The following is a 27,691-nucleotide window of genomic DNA, read 5'->3' as shown; positions in this document are numbered from 1 at the left end:
CTGTAGTATAAAATCCCCCTCATTAAAAGGGCCTTCTATGGATTAAAATGCTGAGGCGAACACATTTTCCGCATGCAGAGGTAACTTAATGTATTCGGTTACCTCCAGTAATGAAGTGAAAATGAGAGTTGACCGATGGGCTCCAATTTATGTGTTTGCTAGAGACGGCCAAGCCGGTGGCAAGCTCAAACCTAATGGTACCCGTTTTTTGGAAAAGTAAACAACATTACTGAATGTTGTTGCGTGTGCATTTCTTGTTAAAACAACTCATGACTTCATTTTCTATATGCAGCATTTATTGCTGTTCATCTCCTGACCTTTCTAACACACCTCCCTGCAGAATCTATATTCATGTTTAAAGGAATATTAATATGATCAATATGTGGTGCTATGTTCGTCAATGCCTTCAATATCCCCAAGGCTACCAACGCCAAGCATCCCCAGTTAATGTATGATAACCTTATGGACATCAATACTCCGGCTCTTTTTTCTTATTTATGAGCACCATAGAACATTTATAGTATCCATACAGTATGCACAGTATGTTCCAGTAGCATTTGTACTGTATAGCAAAAAAAAATGTGACTAATGAATAATTAAAGGTGGTAAGATGTGTCAGTAACTTCTAAGTACAACAAATTTCAGTTCTCTCATTGGTTCAGATAGTCTCCTAAAAACATGTCCCAGAAGAAATTACTATGTTACTATATACATATTATTATGTTTGTATTTTTTGATGAACGTTTTTTTTCATGAGGATAAATGCTCTTAATGTGTGCTGGCTTTGGTGCATGGGTGAGATAGAGAGAGAGCAAAAAGCCATGAGAGGATGTCATGTCAACCATGGAGACACCATTGATCAAGTTTGCTTACCAAACCTTGTTTCTCCCCTTCTCTTTCTCAATGCCTTCGTTTTTTTCCCCTTTTTTTTTTTTTTGGAAAGCATAGAGCGCCTGTAAACCCAATGGTATAATTTCAAATTAACCAACCTCATCCTAGTATGGATATGAGATTTCTTCGGCTAATATTGATATGCAGTGTTTTCTCATTATCCCAGGCGAATGAAACCGTTACAAACAACACCCGGGCAACCGTGTCTCATGCGAGGCACGGAGAGGGGGGAAGAAAAAAAGGAGGAAAAAAAGGAGAAGACAGAAAAGTTAATGTTTAATTTGTGAAAACAACGCCCTGACTAATGAATTTCCCAAAGTTTGTTTCCTCGCTCACAGCTCTTTGTTTGGCTTTGTTTTAATTTGTTTTAAGAGCATGCTGATTTAGAAAAATGAGGGGCAGCAAGAGCGGGAATGGAGAGAAAGACAAATGAGAAAAGAGGTGAGAAATAAAAAAGGTGTTTGTGCAAAAAAAAAACCTTATTTGGACTTTTCTGAGGTGATCCGACCGTGTTCTGCCAAAATGAGATGTTGGAGTTAAGTGTAAGACAAGAAACAGCTTACATGAGGAGTGCGTTGCCAGAGGCTTTTTAATGATCCAGAGGTCTCAAAACGTGAGCAACAGGCAGTGCTCCTCTGAGCTCCAGACATGAACTGAATTATCACTGTATACAGAAGCCAACATCTCTTTGTAGCATCACATAACTCTGGGGGAAAAAAAGACAGGTTAGCTGGCCCCAAAGATATGAAGATATGAGCCAAAAGAAGAATCTGTCTGCTGTGTAGTGCTCGCCACAAGTCTGCGAGGTTGTAATGAAGTTTTATCAACATATCAAAGAAAACATAGAAATAAAGTTCTTTTAAATAATTTTGTAGGAAGAGATGTTGGATATATCATTTTGAAAGCAGAGTCTCTTTATTTTATAATATAATTTCACTTCACTTAAAATATGCAGCACCCAAATGTATAGGTGACTCATTCTCCTTCTTTGACTTTACCTTTTTTGAAGCAACCTTTACAAAGGCTAAGGAAATGTCTGGAATTTCTTTTTTTAAAACCCGCTGTGATATGAGCAGTCCGCCTCTTCTGTCTCTTTTAGCTTTCAACTCGGCGCTGATTCTAGTTACTAGAAATACTGTGACTCTCAAGTGGAATAACTTCGCCGACTGCTGCGACCTTGTTGCGCTCATGAAAGAAAACGCTCTCAGAATGGCGCGCGCCGGCTACAGATGCAAAACATACCAAAGAGATGCACACACACACACACACACACACAAACACATGTGTCAGAGAGTGGTTGAACAACAAGTTAAGAAGGAAGGAACCTGGATTACTAACTGCCATCACACCACATGACAGAAGCTCAAGCCAAAGTTAAATTCCACTTTGACAGCACGTCATTAACACATCCTGTCAGTACTCACAAACAGGACGGACCTCTCAGACACAAACAGAATATTCAAATAATAGCAGCTACTGTGAATGAATCTTTTCATCTCTGACATAATTGATTTTTAGGGGAAAAACAAATGCTTTGCATGTGAAACTGGACACCCAATTATTTCTGAGCTGCGCATCCTTTCATCCAGTAAATCATTATGTTATTAATCCAAATTGCAGCACTATTGTTGCAACAATAATCTGCCTTGAGCCTCTGAAGAAAGACAGACAAAGATGTGAGACACCCTCTTCGTTTACAGTTAAGCTAGGTATGCTGAGGCATGCATTCTGAGATTGGAGCTTGAAAAGGGAGTTTAGCTGTGTAGAAAAGGAGGGTGCCATGCTCTAAACCTGGCAACACGCTTGGCCTAGTTAGTGCACCGTTGCCCCCTACAGCAACCTCCTTTCAACATGAAAGCACCCCTTGTTTATTCCGATCATACTTAACAGCATGTCAGTCGTAAAGTGCGCACTAATACACACGCATCCACAAACCGAAGCAGCGCTTGGAAATCGCTGCAAACTCCCTCTTAACTTTGACATAATTCATTACTTCAAAGACCTATTGCATATTACTCAGATATCACTGTTTGTTTAATAAAATAACTGGGATTCATTTCCATCCACACACACACACACGCATGCACGGGCGCACGTGCACGCACAAGCCCCTGCAGGATGAGCAGAGTGTGTTTGTTCCAACTTATCACAATAAATGTAATTACACTGGTTATTTAATGTTTTCTTTCATGTTTTTTTTTTCTTTTGTACTTTTTTAACAAGAGCCTTGTCACTCTGTAATTAGTGATCACTGAGAGGAATCAAAAAAAACAAGAAAGACTTGTTTTTGTTGAGCTCCTTGCTTCTCTCCGTCTTCCCTGTCTCCCCTGAGGGGGAGATGCCTCACACGCAATTTGATTCAGAGCCGAGTGCTGAATCCAAACTCACTTGACTTCAGACAATGTTAACTCTTGGAAACTCATACCTGCGCACTGGCAACCTGTGAGATTTGCTATTAATAAAAGGAGACGTGTCCGTTGAAAGGATGAGACACTTAATCCTGCGGGTGTTGTTGATGTCTGAGCACTTTTTTTTTTTTTTTCATCCTGAAAAGAGTAAAAACCCCAGCGATGTTCAAAGGCATTTGTCTCTGTGCTTTGATACCTATGACTTTCCATAAAGGTGACACCGACTCAGGGCCAAAATCCTGAAGATCCAGGTATAGGATGAGAAAAACAACAGCGCTTCATTGAATACAAATATATATATTTCATTTTTTCTCTACTACATTGACCATTTATTAAGAAAAGGCAAAAACACACATTTGCAGTTCCATCTAGTCTACAGTATCATCTGTGATTTTACTATAGAGCACTTAACAGGAGTGCTATCTCTAAAGTTCTATTCATCATTTCTTTACCTTGTCCACCACTGTGTGTATTATGGGAACCCCCTGCTAGTATTCTTTTTTGTGGTGCACCTTGACTGATCTTTCACACCCTTCGAGTTGAGCTCAACTATTGTAATTCAGAAAGCTTCCTCTACTGGAAATTCTTCTGGTGTGGGATATTGTTTATTAAATCCTGGTCTTCTTTGAAACAAGAAAAGAAATAGAAGATGAAAACAGAGAGGCCTTTTGAACTGGTGTTCTACTAAAAGTTCAGGAATGTTTAACTACCAACAAACTAAGGCTAAGAAAAAGTCCTCAAAGATGAAGTAAGAAGCATTTAAAAATTCTTCTGAAAAGAACCATTCAACCAGAGAGTTAAAGCACCCGTAACATCCTCTGGACACAAATAACCAACCAGCAAGCAATGGTGCAGAACACATTTTTGTGAATTAGCATTTAAGAGTTTACAATGTTGACTCATTCCAGACTAAAGCAGGACTGAGAAGAACTACAGGTCAGAATGATTTCAGACACAGAGGAATATGTTTAGGTGTTCTGTTAATAGTATATACTTGGAGATGTTATATCTTTGCTATCAGGAGTTCTTTCTATAACAAAGTGCAGACTAGGCTGACAGGAACGGCCGTCTAGACAGGGTGGGGGAGCGAGAGCAAGGAGGCGCCGGAGAGCCAGGTGCCCTTTCTAAACACTCCTATTAGAGATTGGAACTGGCGCTTGTTTGAATAACTTTCAAAATACTAAGACCTGGTGTTTATTCACCATTGATCCTCACCCCCCCTCCCATCCATTACACCTCGATGGGAGGACCGGCCGTTGTCAGTAACTACCATTACAGGAAATCTATACCTAATACCCTTCTTATTATGAATCCTCATTTTAAAACTTCAATAACAAAGCAGCAGCGTGGGCAGTTATCATTATTCCTTCAGGGGTAGGTGAGGAGAAGTGATTTTTATAAAGGATGCTGTTACTCTGTTGTTTATATTATTTTTGTGCTCCATCTTTAGGAGAAAAAAAAATCCCTTCTGACTGAATCGTGGGATGCAAACAATATCACAATGTTGTAATATGCAAAGTTATACGCATAACTTGTATTTCTGTAAATTGTAAATTTCTGCCTCATTGATATGCCAGCACAGAGAAACCAACACATACCCGTAGCTGCAGGGGGTCCTGTGTTGCAGCGATGCAGAACACATTGGAGGCAAACAACATCACCGAGCAAGCAGGAGCTTTTAAATTGGAATGTGCATTACAGATGTATAGATATAGACTTATAGAGTCACAGCAAGGCCCGGAGCTATTCTGGGCTGTGATGAAACAATGACCCAGGAGCTGCCAAATTTAGAGACAAGCTGGGTCTCCCAGGAAGCATCTCCATTTGGGCTGGAATGGCAAGTGTGACCCTCATCTCTCTGCTCCTCACCTCCTACTAATTGAATCAGGCTGCTGCCCAGGATAATTCTCTCTCTCGCTCTCTCTCTCTCTCTCTCTCTACATATACGTGTGTGACACTTTGGAGGTGTGTATGTGTGTGTTTGCAAGGAGTCTGTTAAACTGGGTTTCAAATTGTTAAAATGTCTCTCTCCGAGCTGACCCTTTCTACAGATAACCATCTAATATATATTTCACACGATAAAGGATCTGGAATATTGGGTGCACACACAAGCCGGCAGGTCGCATGCCACTTCCTGCCACACCCAGAGGGTAAATATATAACTCCACTAAAAAGTCATAAGAATGTCTTTTAGAAAATATCTACTATAATCCCTCATGGACATTCCCTGGGAAATTACGCATTATAAATGTGTCTACTCCCCACTCCCCGAGCCCACTTCTGATGCAAGGCTTTTTGGTATATTCTGATGCATGGATTTAATTAAGAAACAGCGGAATAAATATTAAAAATGTATGATTGGAAATTGCCGCTAGTTCTAGATTCTTTTTTTCCCCCCGCTCCTTTTTGTTTTACCGCCTTTCCGTTGAATATACGAAAACAATGTTTAAGCACTATTCAGAGCCTTCCCCGCCATTAATTAGAGGCTTCACTTTGTGAAAGACCAATGCGTTCTGGTGGAGACTTGGCATCATCAAGGCCAGACATGGACACAAAGAGGGGATGCTCAAGGGGGAAAGACTCTTAGTTAGGTTTCCTGTCTAATTTCTAATTGCTCAGCAGTCGCGACGCGCTCTCATCAGTGCGAGAGATTTAAACAGGGCTTGGAGGAGCTTGCGCCTAATAATTAGTCAGTAGGCTGCTTTAAGAATGTTGAGGTAAACATGGTTTAATTAGGAAGGGTAGAGCAATCTGGGACAGATGTTGTGTAGAAGGGATCACACTGTGACTGTTTTTGGTTTGTGTTGCTGCAGGAAAAAAAAAGAAATCTTGCTATTCCAGAAAGACAAAAAACTGTATCAAACAACTCCCTGCGCACCCGCACGCACGCACGCACGCACGCACGCACACACACAACGTGCCTGGAGATGCAAGTATGGTCTTGTTGTGCGGCTAAGGAGGTTTTGTTGAATAGAGAGAGAAGACATTGGGAAAAGGGGAATCCCAGCAACACTTGTTGTAGAGATTTTACAAAATGTGTGCCAAAATATGTCCATTTATCATTCTCGGAACTGCAAGTATTGCTGTGGGAGTCAGTCTTAGCAGTAAAGAGCTTATGTCCACAACCCTGCAGGGTGGGTCCCTGACAGTTTTTCTTCAGGGGAAAAAGAAAGCAGGAACAGGTATCCCGAGAATGTCTTCCTGGCCTCCCCGCTAAGTGGCAGCTACACTACTTAAAACCTGCTGATGGGATCGCAGGGCTCCACCTAGGCTTAAGTCCCCACTAAACCACATGAAACTCTCCTCAGATGGGCAGTGGCTGAACAAGGATCAACAGCTAACGATACGGCAGTCAACGCACCATTTTGGGAAAGTAACAAAAGCAAACACACCTAAGGCGGGTTTTAGGGACTCTAAGCCTTAAATAACCACGTCTGCTAAGCTGGAAGAAAAGAGGAGGGGGTGGATAGGAGTGTGAGAAAGAGAGAGAGAGAAAGAGAGAGAGAGAGAGAAAGAGAGAGAGAGCAAAATGCAGAGGAGAGATGGAGGAGGATACGTTGGTGAGAGAATGGAGTGTTAAAACAGAGATGATGAGAAGCCGAGAAAAAAAAAAAAGAGCTTTGAGGGGCAGATGATGAGGCTGACAGCAAGCGGTGGGAGGGAGGGAAGGGGGGGGGGGGGGGGAACACGTATTCTTGACAGAAGCAACATGGCAGTATCACACAGCTATTTTTCATTCACACTCCTCTGCATTCGCACATGATTCCAAAGGTACCCAAGCCCCAAGGAAGCCTTCCAGCAAACACTGTTTGCCAATTTTTCAAACCTGTCACTCCCTTTCGGTGTATCAGCTTGTGCTGCACAAAGGGCCTCCTCCTGGTGCTGTCGCAATTGTTGTTGTCATTGTGCTGATGCAAGGTAAACACGTGAGGCAGTGTCGTCCATTTCCCCCCACAATGCATCACTCTCAGATCACACTGTACGGTGACAAACATTACAGTGGGTGGGACAGTGAATGTTCCCTCTCTCTCTCTCTTTTTTTTTTAGCACCCGCATTTTGACAGCACACAATATCCATGTAGCATATTTCAGTGGGTGTTGAAAAATCACATGAATGCCTGAAAATATGACTCGTGTAAATAAGCGGCGATGGCTTGAGCAATACATAAGGAGAGGACATGGAAATTGTACACATTGCCTTGTCAGTTCAACAGTGGCAGTTTGAAGTGCTACGGCTTGCTTGGTAATCCATATCATTTTTTCCTTCTGTCTTCCTCAGTATCAGCCTTTTTACACTTTCTGGACATTAGTAAAAACAGCTCTGTCTCAGACACTGTCTTGCCTAAAGTGAGCTACACGCTAAACCATAAAAACAAACCTGGCCACTGCAGGCAGTTAGGTCAAATTTAGTCAGTCATGAGTGTGCTGGACGCCAGAGGAACATGTATCCCACATACACACTTTTTTTTTGTCTTTTTGTTTTCTCTCTTTATCACATACACAGAGGCACAATAAACACCATTCACTGCCCACAGTGTTCATTTTCGGCTATGACACAGAGTCTAAAGAGAAGCCGAGGCTAGTAATCAAAGAGGAGCCTCCCTCTGCTTCAGACCGAGGTGGGGAATATTATTTTAAAGAATGTCCTTTAGGCTTCTACTGAGGCCTGACGATGCCTTTGAAGCTCGAGTGGCTTTCAGAGTTCATACATGCAATGTTAACATTGTCATGTCAGATTAAATTTGTTGAAAGAATTGATATCCTTGAGCATGATATTTTTAACATGAATCCTACCTGTTAACACTGGATAAGGGTGTTTACTTAATTGCCTTAGATGCCGAAATCCAATCATAAAAAAAGTTAAGTGTTCATCATAAAGGTGTGTAAATACCCAAAGCAAACACGTTAAGACGCTTAAAGCAGTCTCCAGGGCATTACTGCAGCAACTTACAATCAGAGACATTCATGTCATCACGTAAGCGAAGTAACACTTCATTAGGCCACATGCGTGCCAAGAGTCATTACAGTGAAGAGACGCTCTCGAGTTAGATTTGCACACACATATTCGCACACGGTGACACAAACACACACTTCTTGGAGTTCATTCCTGTCAATCAAGCTTCTAGTTTTAAACTGAGGGGTGATTGGTTGCATGCATACCTCGAAATATGACAGGGGGCTTTACATCTCACTGCTTTAAAATCTAGACACACGCACTTGGTCATTTGGTCTATTCCTTATGCATAGGCATTTACTGTATTTATTCAACATTCATCCTTTTTGATCCTTGACACCAGTTCCTTTAATCTGTCTGAATGAATTCATTGTTATTCAGCTGTCATGCTCTTCAGATATGGGATGAAATATAGAGGACTTGTTTCATCTGTCTTTAAGATTCATGGCTATTTGATACTCTGGAATATTTGAAAACACTAGATTCCTATGTGGCGCATCGCATCAATAATAGACTTGACCTTGCAAGTCATGTCTTTTCTCCAAAGGAGTGCATGTATGACTCAAATCTTTTTAAATCCTTTCCTTTCACCACATCCAGCTGATTCTTCTCTCCTGGCTCAAGAAATATGGCGCACGTATTGTGTTTAAAAGCTTGTTACTCAAGTTTCACAATGTCACAAAATTGCCAGGAATGAGGAGATGTAGGAAATGGTTAACCGGCATTTGAACCAAGCTTGAGGCGGTGCCAAAATACTGGCCTTGAGTTAAAGAGCAAAGTATTGTGCTGTCATTGATGTTCTCTCACTGTCTAATTTGATCTCATGAATCAAGAACTCAAAGTGGGGAGGACTGTAAATTACGGGTCCCTAAGGAGTTGTGACACAGGGAAAAGATGAGTCCATTGTAGTAAAGCTACCGCTGCCAATTTAGCGTTCGGGGACCTTTATCTTTGAAATGCTCTCCACATCCCCAGGTGGCTTTATCAAAAGAGTTTAGTGGAACATGACGTTCCCACGCCTCATCCAACTCCGGGCCAATGTTGTTAGAATACCGTGACTTTTCTGGGGAGGACGTTGCCCCTAAGCTCCGCTTTTGGCAGTGATGTATCTGAATTACCGGGTACAAGCAAGATGAGAGAGCAGTGAAAACCTCTTTTTAAAACCCCAGGCATATGGCCATGGGAGAAGTTGCAATGGGTGGGGGAGAGTGTGGGGGAAGTATATTGCCATAGTAACAATGGATAGCCCACCAAGGATTCCTGAGCAAACACAGGCATACGGTTTAAACAGCGACTGAGGACCCTCGCCAGTATGCCTCCTCGTTCAAACAAAATCATGCTGGCACAGATAACGCTGGCATTTTAAACATAAATTACAAGGTCTCCAATTGTCATGTCATGTCCCCAATTCACTGAGAGAAGAGGCTGCCTCGGCAAAGAAAAGCTTATTCAAAGAGATTCAAAAGAGTAGACACACACATGCACACACCCAGACGTAAATCTTTTAAATGGGAGGAAGGAAAGGGAGGTAAGAGAGGTTTGTATTTTAAGCACATTTGCGTTGACATCAAACGATGGCCCGCAGTTGGCTTCATGGGGGAAAGTAATCTGTGCTACTCAAACATTCGCTGCAGCACCCGCAGAATTCTGATGGTGATTAAACAGAAAGTAACTGTCTTCCCTCTGAGTCCGGCTGGGGATCTCCACGACACACTCGTAAATGTCACCCATGTAGGCACTTAGCTGCTTGTCAAAGTCGCTATGAGCTCCCCTCATGTCACCAGTTCATAAGAGCTCTTCACTCTGTGATAGGCTTCCTTTATGCACTTATGTTCCCAGCAGTTTGCCTCCTTCCAATAAAGTCTGTTATTAATATATCATTATGGACAGATTTAATGTGATGAATCTGACGTTAAGTGAAGCTTATTAAACAAAGGCTGGGCTTGAAGTAAAGTTGAGGTAAAATATGAAAAACCTGCTCGTGTTTAAGCAGCTTTGTTTACCATTATTCTAATCATTTTACCGCCCCCAGACATGTCATTTTGATTGATATCCTTGCCTTTCCCCCAATCCCAGACCTCATCAACCTAGAACTGAACGGCAACAAATGTAACAACATTCTCTATTTTCCCTGCCTCTGTGGGCTAGCTCCCCCTCAAGGCACTTCTCACCACTGAATCCGCTCTGTAATTTACAATTGGCTATTGTGTCCCAAGTGTTGCATTGGACCAACTCAGGGTAAATGAAGCATGTCAAAGACCAGTCTTTCAGTCTTGATTACTTCCCCGTCCCAACACCCACTCCCTAATTGCAGCAAACTGAGAAAAAGCCATAACTCTAAACATGCTATTATTCAGGCACTGGAATTCACCCACTCATTCAAAAACCAAAATGGCCGGCGTGTTCTTTGCCAGTGGCCAGTTAGATTGACTATGTGTAGTTGTTACTAAGAACACTGTTGCTGTGGAGAGAGGGGGAGAAAAAAGGACGATTCCATCTCCCTAATTACTGTCAGAAAAAAAGAGTTAAAGGTAAAAACCAAAGTTATATACTCAAATAAACAGGATATAGAGGAGTGCCCCGGTAGCTGAATGTATACTGTGCATGTCAAACAACCATAACGCCCCTGGCTCGGTTCCGGTCAGGGACCTGTGTTGCACGTCACATCCATCCCCCTCTCTCCTTGCTTCCCGTTTGCTTCCTCACTGCCTAACATCCAATAAAGGCAAAAATACCTTAAAAAAATATTTAAAAAAAAAAAAGGCTGTAGGGCAAGGTGCCGCAAATCAATACCTGAAACCATATTAAATGTCTGGAGCTCCACAATCCACAGAAGAATTTGTCTGACTTAAGCCAGCATTACAGTCATCTACACTTTATATTGCAGTTTCCAACAGTGCAGGCCTATGGGAATATATGGTATGTGTCAAACTATTTACAGTTTGTACTGGTAGCATAATATACAGTTCAACTAGAGACTACAACTTTTTTTTTAAAATCTGAACACGTTTCTTTACCAGTATTTAATCATCGAGCAACATATGATCCATTTTTTGTAATGCAGTTGTACTTGATTTTAATTAAATAATTGAGACTCTTGCAGTTCGATACACTGCTCAAATATTGTTTGGGCTGCCACTAGTTTACATTATCGATTAATCTAATCAATTGAGTAATCATATCAGCTGAAATTATTATTAAAAAATTATGAAGATAAAGATTTGTGCATCCCAGAACAAAAGCTTGTTTGTCTCAACAGTCTCTGTGACAGCACCACATTTATTCAGTTTATCCCCCACATACTGTCAGTGCATATTTGTCAATGTCTGCCCCATGGTGATCACAAGCTACACCAATGCTGTAGCTTATTCACTTCTTAATGTAATCCTACACAGCTGTATGTGGCACAGCTAAAAGAGCAAGCAGAGACAAAGTACACACTAGGAAAGAAGGCAAATTGAAAAATTTGCATTTTCAAAAAAGAATTTAAAAAAAGAAGGTAGCTGGACTTCATATTTCAGTTGATTTGATAGCAGCTACCTTGCGAGGCCGCTCGTAACTCCAGCTGCCCCGTGACCTTCATTCTTCAGCAGGCAGGCAGACTCTTCCAGCCTCTGACAAGATTTATCGAGGCTGGCTAATAGCCTGCTCTCTGCCAGGTAAGGCCTCATCGATACAGGGGCTTCTCCTGCCCCAGCCAGTGCTTTGCTAATGAATATTTCAGCTTTTTTTTGCACACATCTACAAGTTTAATACAGGTGGTGTGTGCATGTTTAAATTGAATAGGGTTAAAGTACACATTCTTAGTCACAGCATTGTCCTATAAATAGTTCAGTTGGGGCAATGGAGCTCCAAGTGCCTTGCTCAATGGTGGTTACTGAGAGTCAAGAGGTGATGTCACATCATCCACCCAGACTACCTGAGCATGTTGTGGGTTTTTAGCGGGTGAAAATAAAGTATTGCTCTAGCCTACAGGCTCCATCTGCCTCTGTACGCATGTGTGTAGAGAGTATATGTAATAACCAGACACACATACTAATATAATGAACTGAATTCCTTGGGTAAACACAGCAGCAGAATCACACACACACACACACACACACACACACACACACACACACACACACACAGGATATTGAAACCCTCTCAGGCATGTCGCCTGTGTGCGTGTGCCTGGCGTGCAGGATGATGGAGAGGCTGAACTGTGGAGGCCCCGTTTGCTCTCCTCTCCAACCCTCGCAGGATACACAAACACACACACACACACACACACACTAATACTGTACACCCACACACTTTATCACACCCTTACACATGCACATACGCATCCACAGAAGTGAGTGTACCCACTGAGTACACATGCGCAAACTTTCACACAAGTCCCCCCAGGCTTTGATGGATGGTCGGTGAGTGCTCTACCTCCTGTTTCATACACATATAATCTCATTTGGGGGCCACATGGTGGGAGCCGCACCAAAACAGGGCTAATAGAAGCAGTCAAGCTGTCCTATTCCTCTCCTTCCCAAGTCAAGTCATATCCATTATACTCTGCTGCTTAGCAAATATGTATGACTGCAGTCTGTTAATAAAAAGCTGTATCCTTTGTACAAAAAAAATCCACAAAGTTTCCAGATGCATTATTTATCTGTGACCGTTCTTAATGTGTCTCATGTAGTCAGGAGATCTCAGTGCATCTTAATATTTTAGCAGTTTCTCGATACAAAAGAGGAAGTCTGTGGGAAGAGAGATAGAACAGGTGCATGTCTCTCACAGCCTTAAAAAAATCAATGTGAACCTGAACCTAGGGTGAAGGTTGTACCTATTAAATACGCTCCAATTACACTGTTGAACTTGTTAACTTTTCCCCTGTCAACACCATTGCGTGGACTCACACACCTACCCATCATCCTTCCAACTCCAGTATCCCTCCTGTGTCTGTTTGGGAGACTACATGTCAGTTAAAGTGTCTTTTTCTTCACCTGTCAGCTCTGCTTCATAAACAAGTTCACATTGCTCTGAGGAGCTTTACAGTCTGCTGCCAGAGCAAAAGGTGGCACTTAGGGGTAAATTATGGATCAACGTGTCTGGCTTTCGTGGCTCTTATTCTCATTTCCATGAAGGCCGAGTGTGACAACACGGCTGGTGCTGGATGGGGTTTAAATCGTCGCCCCCTGACGGGGGGCCACGGACCCTGCTGGCAGTTCCCTTGACACCTTGGACCCATGTGAGCACTGCTGACAGGGAGTGATTCATCTGATTCATCACTGTTTCCTCCTCAGTGAGAAAGAAATGGAGACAGAGAGGCACGTACAAAAACACATGTAAACATACACTAAACAGGAACTTTGATAGTCAGAGAATCTGGCAAAAATATCACAAATGCAAAGAGCCCTCTGCCACCTGTTTGAATCAATATCAAGAGAACAAATGGCCCGTGACCTTTTCAGCAAAACAACAAAAAAAAAGTCACATTATATTCTGGGACTGAGTCTGCCAGACGTTTTTGCAATTTTGATGAGATACAGTGTCACAGTAAACAAAACACTATTGTTTGCCTATTAGTCTCACAGACAACAAGCCTTACGTCTGCTCCGTGTTCTGATCCAGCTCATCGACAGATAACTATTCCCCTGGGTTGTACAGCAGTATAGCTAAGGGATGTTCTCATTTAGTTGGTCCTAGCTTGTTCAGTCAATACAAGAGGACAGCTATAGAGAAAACAACAGGGCTTGCATAGCATATCATAGACCTTGGGAGCCTTGTAAAAGTCAATTTACTGTACAAACTCCTCCTAACAATTGCTGTGAAAAACAAGTCTGCAATATGGCAAGTATGTAATGATTGATAGTGCCACAGGAAAGGCAAATCTGCAAATATGAATCGGCTTTATCCTGGTGAGCCCTATCTAATGTGATCGCTGCCGAGTATGAAATGAAATTCCATTTTCGATGACATCAAATTGAAAGAAGCGGCGAGAAGAAGGTGGCATCCTCGACACTGCCACTTACAATCAGCGGCGTGGAGAGCAATCAAGGTGGCATGCGGCTTAAATTTCTTGTCTGTTTCTTCCCTCACTCCCTCCTTTCCCTGTCTTTCAGTATCTTATCGTGACAAATGTTGCGGATGAGTTGGGGCTTCTTCAATCATGAGTATTTATTTTCATGTGAAGACAACTGAGCACACCAGCGCATGTATTGTGTGCAGAGAAAAGAGCGGGGAGATAAAGACGAACAGGAAAAAGAAGACAAAGGAACAGAAATGAAGCAATACATTTTATAGATTCCTCTATAAGTATTAACACATTATGCAGAATAATAAAGCACACACTGTGACTACCAGCTATAGAAATCTCTCTCTGACTTTCTCTCTCATTCTCCACCATTTCTGCCGGCGTATCAGGTAAGTCTAATCCTTAGATTAGTAATTGCCTTAGAGCGAATGCATTCAAATCACCAAACCAAATTATACCAGAAAATGCTGCCCGCTGCAATTTCATGAGTATTACTGTGCACTGTTACTCCTTCCATTTTCCTCTCGGAACATAAATAACAGAATCCTGAGCAGCCATAGATTGAATTAAGCCATAATAGATCCAAAACAATTTTGATAGAATTAGCCACAGTTGGGGGTACACAGCATCACACAAAGGACAAGCGCTAATAATAATGTGGCAATAAACAAACCATCTTATTGCACATCATCTCATTTTTTACTAAACACAAGATTTCCTGATTGTTTTTTCTTCTGTTTTCCCCCTTTTTTCACTTTAGGCATTCTGAATTTCTGGGATGTTTCTATAACATTTAAAAATATATATATATATATATATAGTTTGTTCTTCTCATGTGATAATCCACTAATTACCTACATGCCCTCAAGTCTCACACCTGAGACTTAGCAACCGATTGTCCCAGGTAATTGGATTCACATTTAATGTTAATGAAGAAAAAGTTTTAGAATTCTGGAGAAACAGCTGCTTTCTCCAACAATAAGCTGACCTGTATCAGCAATCACGGGAAGACGGGGGGGTGGCCGAATACTTTAACGCTCCTGTGGAACCTCTTATCAAGTAATTACCTTATTGAGCTCAATGAGTTACTGACTGCCTCAACGGTTTCACAGATAAAATCATGTGAGAGCCAACAGGGGAGTTTGGTGTCTGCAAAACACAAGCAGTGATGAGGAAAAGCAAAAACACACATATGCGGACTGAATCTTACATGCAGATGTTCTTATAAAATTTGACATTCGAAATTGCAAGGTCACCGGGGCTTTGAAGTTTCAATTAGGTTTGTTGTGGCTTTTCATAGGTGTTTAGGAAGCTACATTTTGTAGGTTGAAACAAATGCAACCAGAGGCAAAGTATTACATTTCCATATTGGTTTCCTGATCCGCCAGGAGCCTGTAGTGCAATCACTTCCTATGTTTTGGCTACAAACACCATTCAAGTGACCTGCATTTGCATGGTGATATTGTGTGTCCTATATGAGTGCAGCAGGGTGAGAATTTGCCCTATGCAAATCAAATACTCCGCAGCCTTATTCATCTGGTGCTGGAGAGGTGGCAGCTCAAGAAGGCACAGGAGGAACAGCTGGCCAGAGCACAGGAGGTGAACTCTGAGGCCGGGTTAAGGGCGATGTCCAGTTTTGCTTACTGCATTAGCCCTGAGGCAAGATAACCTGGTATAGGTTTGTGGAAGGGGGCTTTGCCTACCCTGAGGGGCTACGCTGCAAAAGCAAGAGAATACAAGCTGCTGTGGCTCACCACTGATTAAAAGTGATCCACCTGGGCACGAGTGGCTCTTTGAAGTGCAATGATAAAACAAAAGCTGATGGCTTGTGTTAATTCGATGGCTAAGTGATTTCATTCCTCACCACATTACTGCTGCGCAGCATTATTTTCTGGCACAGGGTAGAATAGAAACTACTGCCAAATGTGATAAAGTTAAGTGTTTTGTTAAGTGCATGTGCTTCTCATCAGCCTTTAGATGTAAGGACTGGTCACAGGTATGTATGGAGCATGACATAATGCCGTTGCCACATGAAGCAAATGACAGGGAAAAATATGAGCTACAAAAGCCGCAATCAATGGAGTTACAGGAAGAGATGAAATGTCAGGTCTGTTGCCCCTCCTGTTCAAGTCCTCAGCAGCTGCTGGGTGACACGCCGGCTTCTCCCTCACAGTTTGCTCAGCTTAATGACTGTTAAAATGTCTGACGGGCTAAAAAGAAAGGCTCGCCTCAACGATAAACTCCCTCAGTTGCCTAGTTACCTTCCTGAGCAAGTTACCTGTGCAGTTATTGCAAGATTAGGTAGGCGAGGAGAGAGTAAGGCAGAACCCGATACCTCAGAGATTACAGTCAATGGTCACTACTATTCTCTCTCTCTACCCTCCCTGTCTTTCTCTCTATCTTTCCACCCGAACCCAAGTCCCTGTGAAACAGTAGGGACCATTCTTTATGCTGCTAACAGGGCCGTCTTTCTTGTGCCTGTCTCTATCTCTTCCTACAGATGGACAAAAAAGAGAGGGAGTGGTACAAGAGAAGGGTATGTGGGTGACAGTGTGTATGTGTGTGTGATGAATACACACACAAAGAAAAATATCTCTTATCATTACTTGCCATAAATCTTAACCACACACAAATGATTTCAACCTTATTTGTGGCCAAATGTGATAAACAATTTAAATATAAACTAAGTCATATGAATAAATCTTATGAGCAATATAATGTTGATGGTTTTTAAATTGCCACAAGGATACATAAGTGAATATTCCTAATGAAAGTCACATGCACACATACACGTCTGACTTGCTACATTCTGTGACATCGTAATTTTCTACCACTAATCCAAATTTTGCACAAATTGTTCCCTTTACTGAGGCACATAAGTGTCCTTCAGTGTTGTATTATGTCTTTAGCTGTGGAGACTCTTACCTGACAACAGAATATTTTTAGATGCAGCGTCCCTAAAATCAAGAGCATGACCACACCACTAGGCTACTTAATCTAATATAAAGGTGGCTGTTTAAAGCCATAATAAGAGCACATGAACACACACTTTCTATTCAATTAGCTCCCTTTTGTAGCTGTTAATTTGGGCCTGTTCACCCCAACTGAATGCATCTAAGGTAGAGTATTTACTGAGCCCATGGGATATAAAAGGTAATTTTAATAGCTGCTCTCTGTTGTATATTAAATACAGGCTACACCACAGAATAAACATGGATATCACCCGGTAGGCAACTAAACACATTCTCTACAATGTTATAACAACTAAGCATCCAAACTATTAAATGCCTGAGAATCACAAGAAAATGTCTCTGTCTGCATTACAGTCAGCGCATATTAGGTTTTGTCCAAGACACTGGATCATAGCAAATGCACAGTCCATAAAAGTTACCGCAGCATTATTGTAGAGAGTAAATAAATAATTATATAAGTGGAGCATAGTGACACACAATACATGCTGCTGCCGCAGCAGCAAATAGAGTGCCCTTTTAATTATGCAGGAGACATCCGAAAGCAACAGCACTCCTCACACTCTGGGAAGCAGCTCAGTGAATACACCATATTAGAAGCTGTTAGAGACAGAGCCGGGGAAGAGAAGGGAGAGAAGTAAAGGGGAGTGAAATGATTTGAGAGGAGAAACAGCAAGAGGGAGGGGAAGAGGGATATAGAGAGATGAGAGTGGAGATTAAAAAAGAAACCACTGCCAGAAAAAGGGCAAGGCACAGCGCACCATTGTAAGGGGTATAATGTGGCGACGGGTAAAAAAAACGAGGAGAGAAAAAGGAATACTGGGGTATAATAGACAGCACGGGTTGATGAAAGGCAAGCAAGGATGTACAACACAGGACCAAATAAGATTTTGAGGGGGGAAAGGCAACTGTGGGCGTAGAATATAAAAAAATTAAACGAGATATGTGTAGAAAAAGGAGGAAAACAAAAATTGTAACAATCCAGCTGTGTTCTGAAGGAAAACAGAACTCCAGAATTCTAAAGGAGTAGCTGCTGACACAAAGTAAAATAAAGATCAATAATTAATTAGACTGCCAGAGAAAAAACATACAAAAAAATAGCGTTCTTTTTCCTGTAAATGAAAATAAGCTGACTTCATTATGTATTAACTTTGTTTCACCGCTGTTGCACCTAACAGTGCAAAAAAACCCAAAAAATATTAAGACTGAACTGATCTGATAAAATCACACATTGCCTAGAATTTAAATATCACATTGTGCCACCTACACTCTTTTCCTATACTGCAAATGGTGGAAAACAGTTTCTGAGAGGAAAAAAAGTAAGAAAAAAGAAAACAGAGGGGAAGTAGATGGGGGTAAAACAGAGTGGAAGAGAAGAACAAGGGAATAGAAGATGGCAGGCGTTTTTATATGAGGAAAAGGATAAGGGAGTAAAAAGAAACTGAGACAATATGGGAGGTGATATAAAAATGTCCTATTTCACTGCTAGGTCAATGAATTGAGGTAGACCCTGAAGTGCAGAGGAATGTTAATATGACCTCCTGGCCAGATGTTCCTACTTACGCAGAGACTGTAAAAGTGACTCACAAACCTTACAAAGCCGTGTTTGTACTGCATTCAACCTACATCTACCTTTCTCTCCTTTCGGCTTTTGTTTTTTTTCCCTTTCACAAGAAGAAAAGGTAGCCTTGTCACAGACAGAGGGCAGGGCAGGGCTTGACATAGCTAAGGGGAGTATAGCCGGCCCCTGCCACACTCCCCTCAGGGATAAAATAACTGCAAACCAAACCCTTATGTGAGCTGTCTACAACACTCTGACACATATTTGCCAAGGTTAGTAGTTATGACACCCCTGACGGAAAAGGCACCTCAACACATGCTGTGATAAAAGTCAAAAAGTTGGACATGTTTGGTCAAGTTGTAACAAAACCCCTTCCTAAGCTAATCTAAACCTTTCTTTTCCATTTCAATATTACATGTGAATGGCACTCCAAACCAAAACAGATCAATACTGCTAACTTGACACACATTAGCACCATAAAGGCAACAAGACTACTGAGGCTAGCCCTGTCAGAAAGCATTATGGTAGAGAGAACACTAAGAGGAAGAAACAGAAGACATTTAAGAGTAGTGGAAGGAAAAAAAGAACATGGAGACGTGTCTTCTTACCTGTTTGTTGTACTTGTTGATAGTTTGACTGCTGTATTCAGAGCAGTGGTCAGATCCAAGGGAAATGTTATCTCCGGTGCCAACAAAGGTATTGGCAGGGGGAAGGTCCTGAACTGCCTGGTGCTTTTTACCAGCTGTTGGTGACTGTGGGTGAAGCTGGACAGTGGGGAGTGGTGAACTGGACTTGTAGTGCCTGGCCAGATCAGGGCTCCCCGGCCCTCCGTTGACTGAGCGGTAGCGGCCCATGCCAGGACTGTCCGACAGCTTCTCGTTGACGCCATCATAGCGCTGGCCGTTGGGTTTCGAGGCCTCTACGGTGACAATGCTGCTGTAGAGGGGTTGTTTGGATTTCTGTTTCTTCTTATCTTTCTTGGGCTTCTTGGATTTGTCGTGTTGCTGGGGTGTGAAGAAATCTTCATGATCCTTCTTGCCTGCCTCATAGCCATTCTTGTTCTTGGGGCGGCAGTAACGGGCCATGACAACAATAGGAATAATAAGGAGGACTGTCATAATGCCCGAAACTACTCCGATTACAATGCTTAGCCGCTGTTTGCTTAGATCATAATTGGGGTCACCAGCAATGTTGGTATTGAGAGATGTGCTCAGGCTCTTTGCCACCTGGGCCTCCACAACTGTGGAATTGGACAGAGTTTCATTAACATACACATGAACCAGTGTAGTAGTGCTCTGGGAAGGCTGCCCACTGTCATTCACCTGGACCACAAGTCTGTGGAGGCCATAGTGCTTCTGCTCAAGCTTCCCCACCAGTGAAATGACCCCAGTGCCCCCATCAATCTCAAATAGCTTGAAAGGGTTTCCACCAATGATGCTGTAGTTCAGGTCTGCGTTGATGCCGGTGTCAGTATCAGTTGCTATGACAGTTCTGACTACTGTTCTGATGTTACTGGAGGGAGGGAGAAGTGTGTAGGAACTGTTTATTGGGAAGGTGACTGTTGGTGCATTGTCATTTTCATCCATGACAAAGAGTGAAACTGTAGCAGTGGCTGATCTGGGTGGGTCACCCCCATCCACAGCTTTGACACGGAATGTGTATGTAGTTTTCTGCTCTCGGTCAAAGGAAAGCGTGGAGAAAATAGTTCCAGTGTCATTCTCTATTGAAAAGATGTCCTCCTCTTCCTCAATGAAAAGACTCATCTCTGCATTTTGGCCTTTATCTGCATCAATGACTGTAACCATGCCAACTGGGCTGTTTGGCTCAAGATTCTCTTTGACATAGAAGGTAAATACATCCTGCATGAACTTTGGCTCGTTGTCATTCTTATCGGCCACAAGGACAACCACTGTTGCAGAGCCCTGTAGAGTGTTTATACCCTTATCTTTGGCTATCACTTTGAATTCGTAGCGCTCCGTTTGCTCTCTATCCAGAATGGTGTTTACTCGGATGTCTCCACTGTCTGCATCGATAGAGAAAATCCCATTCACTGATGAGTCTAGGGAATAGGCTATTTCAGCGTTCTTCCCACTATCTGCGTCAATGGCTGTCACTGTTGTCACTCTCTCGCCAGGGGCATTGTTTTCTGGAAACGACACCTCTACCACATTCTGGCTGAAGATAGGAGGGTTGTCGTTAGTGTCGCCCACTTTGACGATAAGAGAGTTATTACTTGCCAGACTGGGGCTTCCAGAGTCCACAGCGACTATGACCACATTGTATTCCTGTATGGCCTCATAGTCCAGCGGCGCAGATGTGTGGAGGAAATATTTCTTTTTATTCTGCTCACCTTCCATCTCACTGGCTGGTTTGAGCTGAAAGGGCACATCTCCTACCACTGTGCAGGTCACTATGCCATTTTCTCCCTGGTCGCGGTCTGACACCTGTACTAAGGCAATGGGTGTGTCCACCACAACGTCCTCAGCCACATTGGCTATCCCGTCTTTTAAGAAAATGCGTCCAATTTTTCGTATCTCAATAGCAGGAACATTGTCATTCTCATCCTTGATGTTCAACACCACAGTGGCCTTGTCCATTTTGGGTGGCTGGCCTCGGTCACGGGCCATTACTGTGAACCTCAGTTGGCTCACTTCTTCACGGTCAATGCGGTGCAACACACTCAGCCACCCTGTGCTCTCATCCAACCTCAGCATCCTCCTAACTGACTCTGTGGCTGCCCCAAACACATACTCAATTTGACCATTAACCCCCACGTCTGCATCAGCCGCTTTGAGCTGTAGTATGGGGGCACCAGGGGAGCTGTTTTCTGGTAGGTCAGCTTCATACACACTCTTCTCAAACCGAGGGCTGTTGTCATTCACATCAGTGATCATCACCCTCAGAATGGCCTGGGAGGAGCGAGGGGGATCTCCTCCATCCCTAACACGCAGGGTGAGCTCATAGGAGTCTCTCTGTTCCCTATCAAGGGCCCCTTTAATGATGAGTTGAGGCTGCTTCTCTCCATCAGTGGTGTCAGCAACTTGCAGTTCAAAGACGCTGCTCCTGCTTGCGCCTTCCTCAAATCTCCTCTTCCCTGAGTATGAATCCCCAGCAGAGCGCCTTGAGTTCTCCCCATTGTCCTGAATAAGCTCATATCTCTCTATTCCATTTCTGCCAAAATCTCTGTCTGTGGCTGTGGGCAACAGATAAAGGGTTCCAATGGGTCTGTTTTCCTCCACAGACAGTGTCAGGACAGGGGAGGGGAAAGACGGAGTATTATCATTTATATCTAATATGATGACTTTTCCCTCAAAAAGGTCTACCCAGCTCTGGGCTGGTCCAATCACTGACACTTCGAAATCTATAAAACACTCATTTTCATCAAATATCATTTGACACTGCTGTAGTTTTTCACGGTCTATCCTTCTCTCGTTGGTGGTGAGCTCACCTGTTATGTTATCTATTTTGAAAAAATCAGAGCCAGACTCGAGTGTAAATGTCACCTCACCGGACCCGGCAACGATGCCCAGGTCGGCGGCTACGTTCCCTACTCTGACATCGGCGGGTCCCTCCTCAGCCAAACGGTACCGGAGCACTTGCTTGGCAGCAGGCTGATGCACAAGCTGCAGGATGAGGATGCAATAGTACAAATAGTCCACTGCACCAGTAGTCATCATTGTTCCCCTCTAAAATGTCCACTTATGTTTGAAAGAGAAAAAAATAAGAATTGAATCACTATAGGAAAGTCCGAATGTGGAAATAAAATATCTCTTTCATTAAGAGCAAAGCCCTCTGTTTCGGGATGTGTGAGACTTCATCCTCCGGACGACTTCCTACATCGCTCCTGCTGCAGTGAAAAGCAGCAAGTGCATGGGCTTTCCTCTGTCTGCTTTCCTCCTCAAGCACTGGATGTAAGTTGCTCTTTTCTTGTTTTGGTAAAAAACCGCAGTGATATCAAAAAAATACAACAGAGAGGCTCCGTGCGCTCCGGACTGTGCCACAAATATTTGAATTGCATGCGCGTAAAAGCCAAAACGTTATTGTCCGAACATCATATCACCAGAAAGTAATATCAGTCCATGTCGCACCGTTTTACTCACAGTTTGTGGTTAGAATCTCCTTTTTGGGTGAGGCTGCAATATTCCTCTGTCCGGTGATATGTCCAGATATGTCAGAGGATTGTTTAAATGCCCGCGCAGTTTCCAAACTCATATGGCGAGTATTGACTGCGCGGAGCCTTTCAACTCTCTGATCTTGAGGATGTGAAAATGAAGCAAATTACCTGCCCGGTTGCCTAGTCTGCTCTTTTCCTCCAAGTCACTTGCATTCATCAGACAGTATATAGTTCTCTCTCCTTTTTTTGCGATCCAACTCCACAACGCACAAACGACTGAAAAATCAGGGTTGTGTTAAAGAGAAAAAATCAAACGGAGAAAAATATCAAAAATGTAAATCCGACACAGTTTTTGGGAAACATTGGTTGAATTCCTCAGTGTGTCCAGCATATTCAGCCTGTTCCCTCACCTGCAGACGCGCCGCATGTGTTGGCAGCCCCTATCTGCAGCACTGTGAGAGGGATTCACAAATGATATTGCAGTCTCTCCTTCTCTCGCGCTCTCTCTCTCTCCCTCTCTCTCTCTACTTCTCTCCACCTCCCTGTGGTTTCTTCTCCCCCAGCAGCGCACGTAAACAGGGTCGGACTTGGTCTTGATCGCCGGGTTCAGAGGCCAGCAGACAATATTTTGACGAAAATGGACAGAGGAGGAGAGATGGCTTAATATGGTCGTTTTTACCGGTGTATTCACGAAACGCATATGCAGTGTGGCGCGGGGGGTCTGATTTTGCTGCTTGGCATTTCTTGTGTGACAAGAAAAGGCAAATTCAGAGCATAACTTTTACGCACTCATAGGCTGACATAACTTGTGTGTCTTTAACATGATACCGATATTAAACACTTCGACATTTGTGCTTACAGTAGCTCACGACACAGCCGCTGCAGGACGGGGGAGACGGGACGGGGCTGACTGGCTGGCTGTGTGCGCAGTGCTGTGGTTTCCCTGTGGTTACTAATATGAATGCGTGTGGTCGCCAGTGGCTGTGCTCCCCGGCGCACAGCGAACTCGGTGTTTCTTTTCGCCCGTGTGCGGTTCAGTCCACTCAGCATCCATGAATCTGAGACTGTGGTTAGGCATTCATTTGCGCAAAGGGGGGATATCGATACGAATCCTTCCTGCTTGGCCCTTCAGACAGTCTGTGCACAGAGTTGCTTTTTTTCGGGCACTGCGCAAACCCCAACTCCCTGTGTAAGATTAGTGTGCGCAGTGTGTGTCCTACCACAGCAGCTTGTGATGGTCACAGTGTTGAACAAACATTCATGTGATGTAGGCAGTCATTCTTACCCAGCTTTATGCTTAAATTTTTTTCATAGACGCAAGGTGCAAGGTAGGTAAATCAGCACATTTTCGGTCCTTGCGTGTATTCATCTCTACTACAACACGTATGCGCATTTTTGCAGCGCTGTGTTAAGTGCAAAAGAGAGAGAGAGAGAGAGAGAGAGAGAGAGAGAGAGAGAGAGAGAGAGAGAGAGAGAGAGAGAGAGAGAGAGAGAGAGAGAGAGAGAGAGAGAGAGAGAGAGAGAGAGAGAGAGAGAGAGAGAGAGAGAGAGAGAGAGAAAAGAAAAAAAAACAATTTGTTTTTGTATGCGCGTGCGATTTCCACCTCTAACTTGGCTGTAGGGATGCTCTCCTGTTATAATACAGGGACAGTGCGGTGCTGTGGAATTATACAGTGGGTGAGTGTAATGAGTGAAGGAGTGTGAGGGGACGGAGCGGGATAGAGAGAAGGGAGGGAGAGAGCAAGGGATAGGAGGAGGCGAAGGAGGGAAGAGGAAAAGAGGCAGCCAGTCTCAGCAGCTGCATCTTCCTCAGACGGCTGTCTGAATTCCAACAGTGGCTTTATCCTTGCTTACTAGCGCCCTCTATCGTCAAATTAAAATCACTCACTGTAGTAGGAGTGGAAAGAGTGGAAATCCAATCATGTAGTACTTAGGGCAGTTAGACGTGTTATTGTCATGCCTCCAATTGATCTGTTTTTCAAAAAGTAATTTGAACAAAAATGGTTGATTATAAGTAGGGTATATATTTTTAAATATAGGATGATGACTCAGATGGTGTACATGAATGTGATGAAGAACTTTTAATTATCACAAATAAAACATTTTACCACAGTGGTGGCTACCCAGAGTGATCAGTACGAGGTTGTGCAATTTGACTGATTATGATTTACCAGTAATAAGGTTCAGGTTTAGATATTTTAAAATAACAGGAAATCAGCCATACTCATAATATACTCCTATTGAAAATTGTAATCTAATCAGCCATAAAGGAAATGTAAACATCAAAACCTCTAAAGATTCACATTCAGCTCATGGTTCTTTCTAGACAGTCTCAGTGCAGTAAGCAGTAAGAGTACAGTGGATCAAATAGGTCTCACAAGAAAAGTCATCATGTCCAGAGGTCTGTGTAATAAAGATACAAAGTAGAACTGAGCATGCAGGCAATTCTGAGACCGTGTTTACTATCAGAACCATGAAGATCAAGGCTCAGAATCATCACTGAAAATCATTATCATAGTTGTGCGTAGCATCGATCTTACTCTCGAGTGGATGAGTGGTCTAAAATGATGCCAGGGAAAGCTCTCCACGCAGTTACAAAGACCTCATCAGTGAAACGAGGTGTTTTGAAAACGAGACGTACAAAAAAAATGACTCATACACCCACGCAGTGACTGATAGATAGATTAAAACAAGTTCTGATGAGAGATGATACATCATCTCTTTTTCCCCCCAAAAAATAGTTTCTTTTTTTCCTGACAGGATCTTGACTAATATTTTGCATATTACAGATAGAATGCAAAGCACATCTTTATTATACAATTTACCTCTTTCTTCTTTGTTTTTCTAATTTATATCATGCCCCATAGACAGTCTGGAAGTGTTAATGAAATGTGTGAGGAGAAAGTGAAAACTGTCTGCTGAATAAAAGGTTTTCATTTTATATATATAATAAGAGCAGAAATGTGTGTCCTTATTTATATGTTACTGTAGTTAATTTTTATTGTAATGCCGTGACACTGTGTGGAAACAGTAGCAATTATGTTGTCTACATCAAATGACACTTCTGTCGTCTAGTGATCTAGCAAGGAAATGATCAGTTGCATTGTTAGAGGATGACAGTACACTTTAATTTCACAGGTTTGCTCGATTGATTTGACACATTTTTTCCATCATATGGGTCCATGTTTTTATGAACATAACTAATAAAATCCTTGTTAACAACTGTATTAAACAGTCATTCTAATGTGTAATATTTATGGAAAATACAACAGTTTCTTTCCACACCCTGTTCCTCCAGTGTCCTGTCTTTTTTTATTCTGAAATACTGGTCTGTTACTATTCTACAAGACTACTTTTTGATTTCCAGCCATACTGAAATGTGGAAAAAAACAGTGTTCTTGACATTTTTTACAGCCTTTGTTAAATATTTGTTCAGATGACAAATCTTTTCATCAATTACCTCTATATTAAGTTTTCACACTAACATTACACACAGGTAAAGTGAGAAAAACAACAATGTAGAGATGAAAAAAGAGCAGCGGCAGAACTGTTTGTGGGAGAGAACTTTTTTCTTTTTTTTCTCTTTTTTTTTTACAACTGGGCATCTGACAACTGAGACTGGATAACTGAGGCATTTTGCTACACAAAGTTTTGAAGAAAAAATCTTCATGTCTGATAAGCAGCCAAAGAATCCCTCACACTGTCAGTCACTTGTTCAGACTTTATTAACAATGTTTTGGTCCTTTGTTTGGTACAATTAATTTGAATAAAGCGACTGAGTGACCGACAGTGCGCTGGACTATTTTGTTCCTTCTTAATCAAGAGTTTTTCATCCCACAGTATACGCTTGTCAACAAGACTTCATGATAGGCACGTTTTTGAGGTTAGAATGCTTTTAAAGTAACTGTCGGGATCAGTCATTCAAGTGTAAGTTGCATGTTAATTAGTGGTAATTAAGTAAAAAGACTGACTAATTCCTTATTATAAGGGTGTCCTGGTAGCCTAATGGTTGAAGCGCATATTAAATGATTTTCCAGGTTCTATCAGGGACCTCTGTTCCATCTCTGTCTCTGTATTTATTGTCTTTTAATACATATTAACAGTCACAAACAGACAAAATTGAAGAAAAAAAATCAATAAAGTAACTAATGAACATAAAGTATAATTGATAAATGGGATGGAAGCAGCTCCTGAGCAAAGAGGATGGTGATTAGCAATTTGTTCTGGTGTCAATAGGTCAGAGGAGTGGTAGCCTCAGGCTATCTTGACTGTGTGATGTCAAGCGGGACGGGGTTGCTAAATTTTGGGATGTATGTGAATGAATAGGACATGAAAGTTGTGGCTTAGAGCAACCACTGAAAGGAAGGAGAAAAAAAGCCCAGTTTTCTTCTTTTTTTTGTTGATGCAGCTTTTTTCCTCTTGAAACATAAACTGTACTTGCAGATTTAGTTTTGACTGAAGCTGCTCTTCAAATTTGAATGTAGGTGATTTGGCCACTATGGAGCTCTTTTACTTGCCCCATGTTGCTTTGAAAACTCACATTCAAACTGTGTGATTGCGAGTCCTCCTTTGTAGCTGCAAAATACTGCTAATTGGCATTCAGTGGTAATGCAGCTGCCACAATGATAGTGATTTTCCTGTAAGACATGAAGTATGTTTGTCTGTTCTTTCTTAAATTTCAGATTACAAAAATTGACAAATAAAATAGATTTACTTTTTTAACATGCAACATGAATTACTGCATTTTATTTTTTTGTACTGAAAAAAATATATGTTTTTCTGTT

At 42.2% G+C, this 27,691-nt stretch overlaps 1 protein-coding gene across 2 annotated transcripts in view; it reads right to left on the bottom strand.

Moving 5' to 3' along the window:
• Positions 1–22,470, bottom strand: part of pcdh7b (protocadherin 7b) — a 104,230-nt gene extending 81,760 nt beyond the window's left edge. For both annotated transcript variants that reach the window (XM_062444898.1, XM_062444899.1), the window contains exon 1: positions 19,402–22,470. In XM_062444898.1, coding sequence (XP_062300882.1) covers positions 19,402–22,470 — 3,069 coding nt within the window. The remainder of the gene's footprint in view (positions 1–19,401) is intronic.
• Between the last annotated feature and the right edge of the window lie 5,221 nt (positions 22,471–27,691).

Source organism: Scomber scombrus, chromosome 23 (genome assembly GCF_963691925.1).
Source record: "Scomber scombrus chromosome 23, fScoSco1.1, whole genome shotgun sequence".
Taxonomy (NCBI): Eukaryota; Metazoa; Chordata; class Actinopteri; order Scombriformes; family Scombridae; genus Scomber; species Scomber scombrus.
Note: the sequence above shows the minus strand (reverse complement) of the source record. Positions and strands in the feature narration are given on the sequence as shown.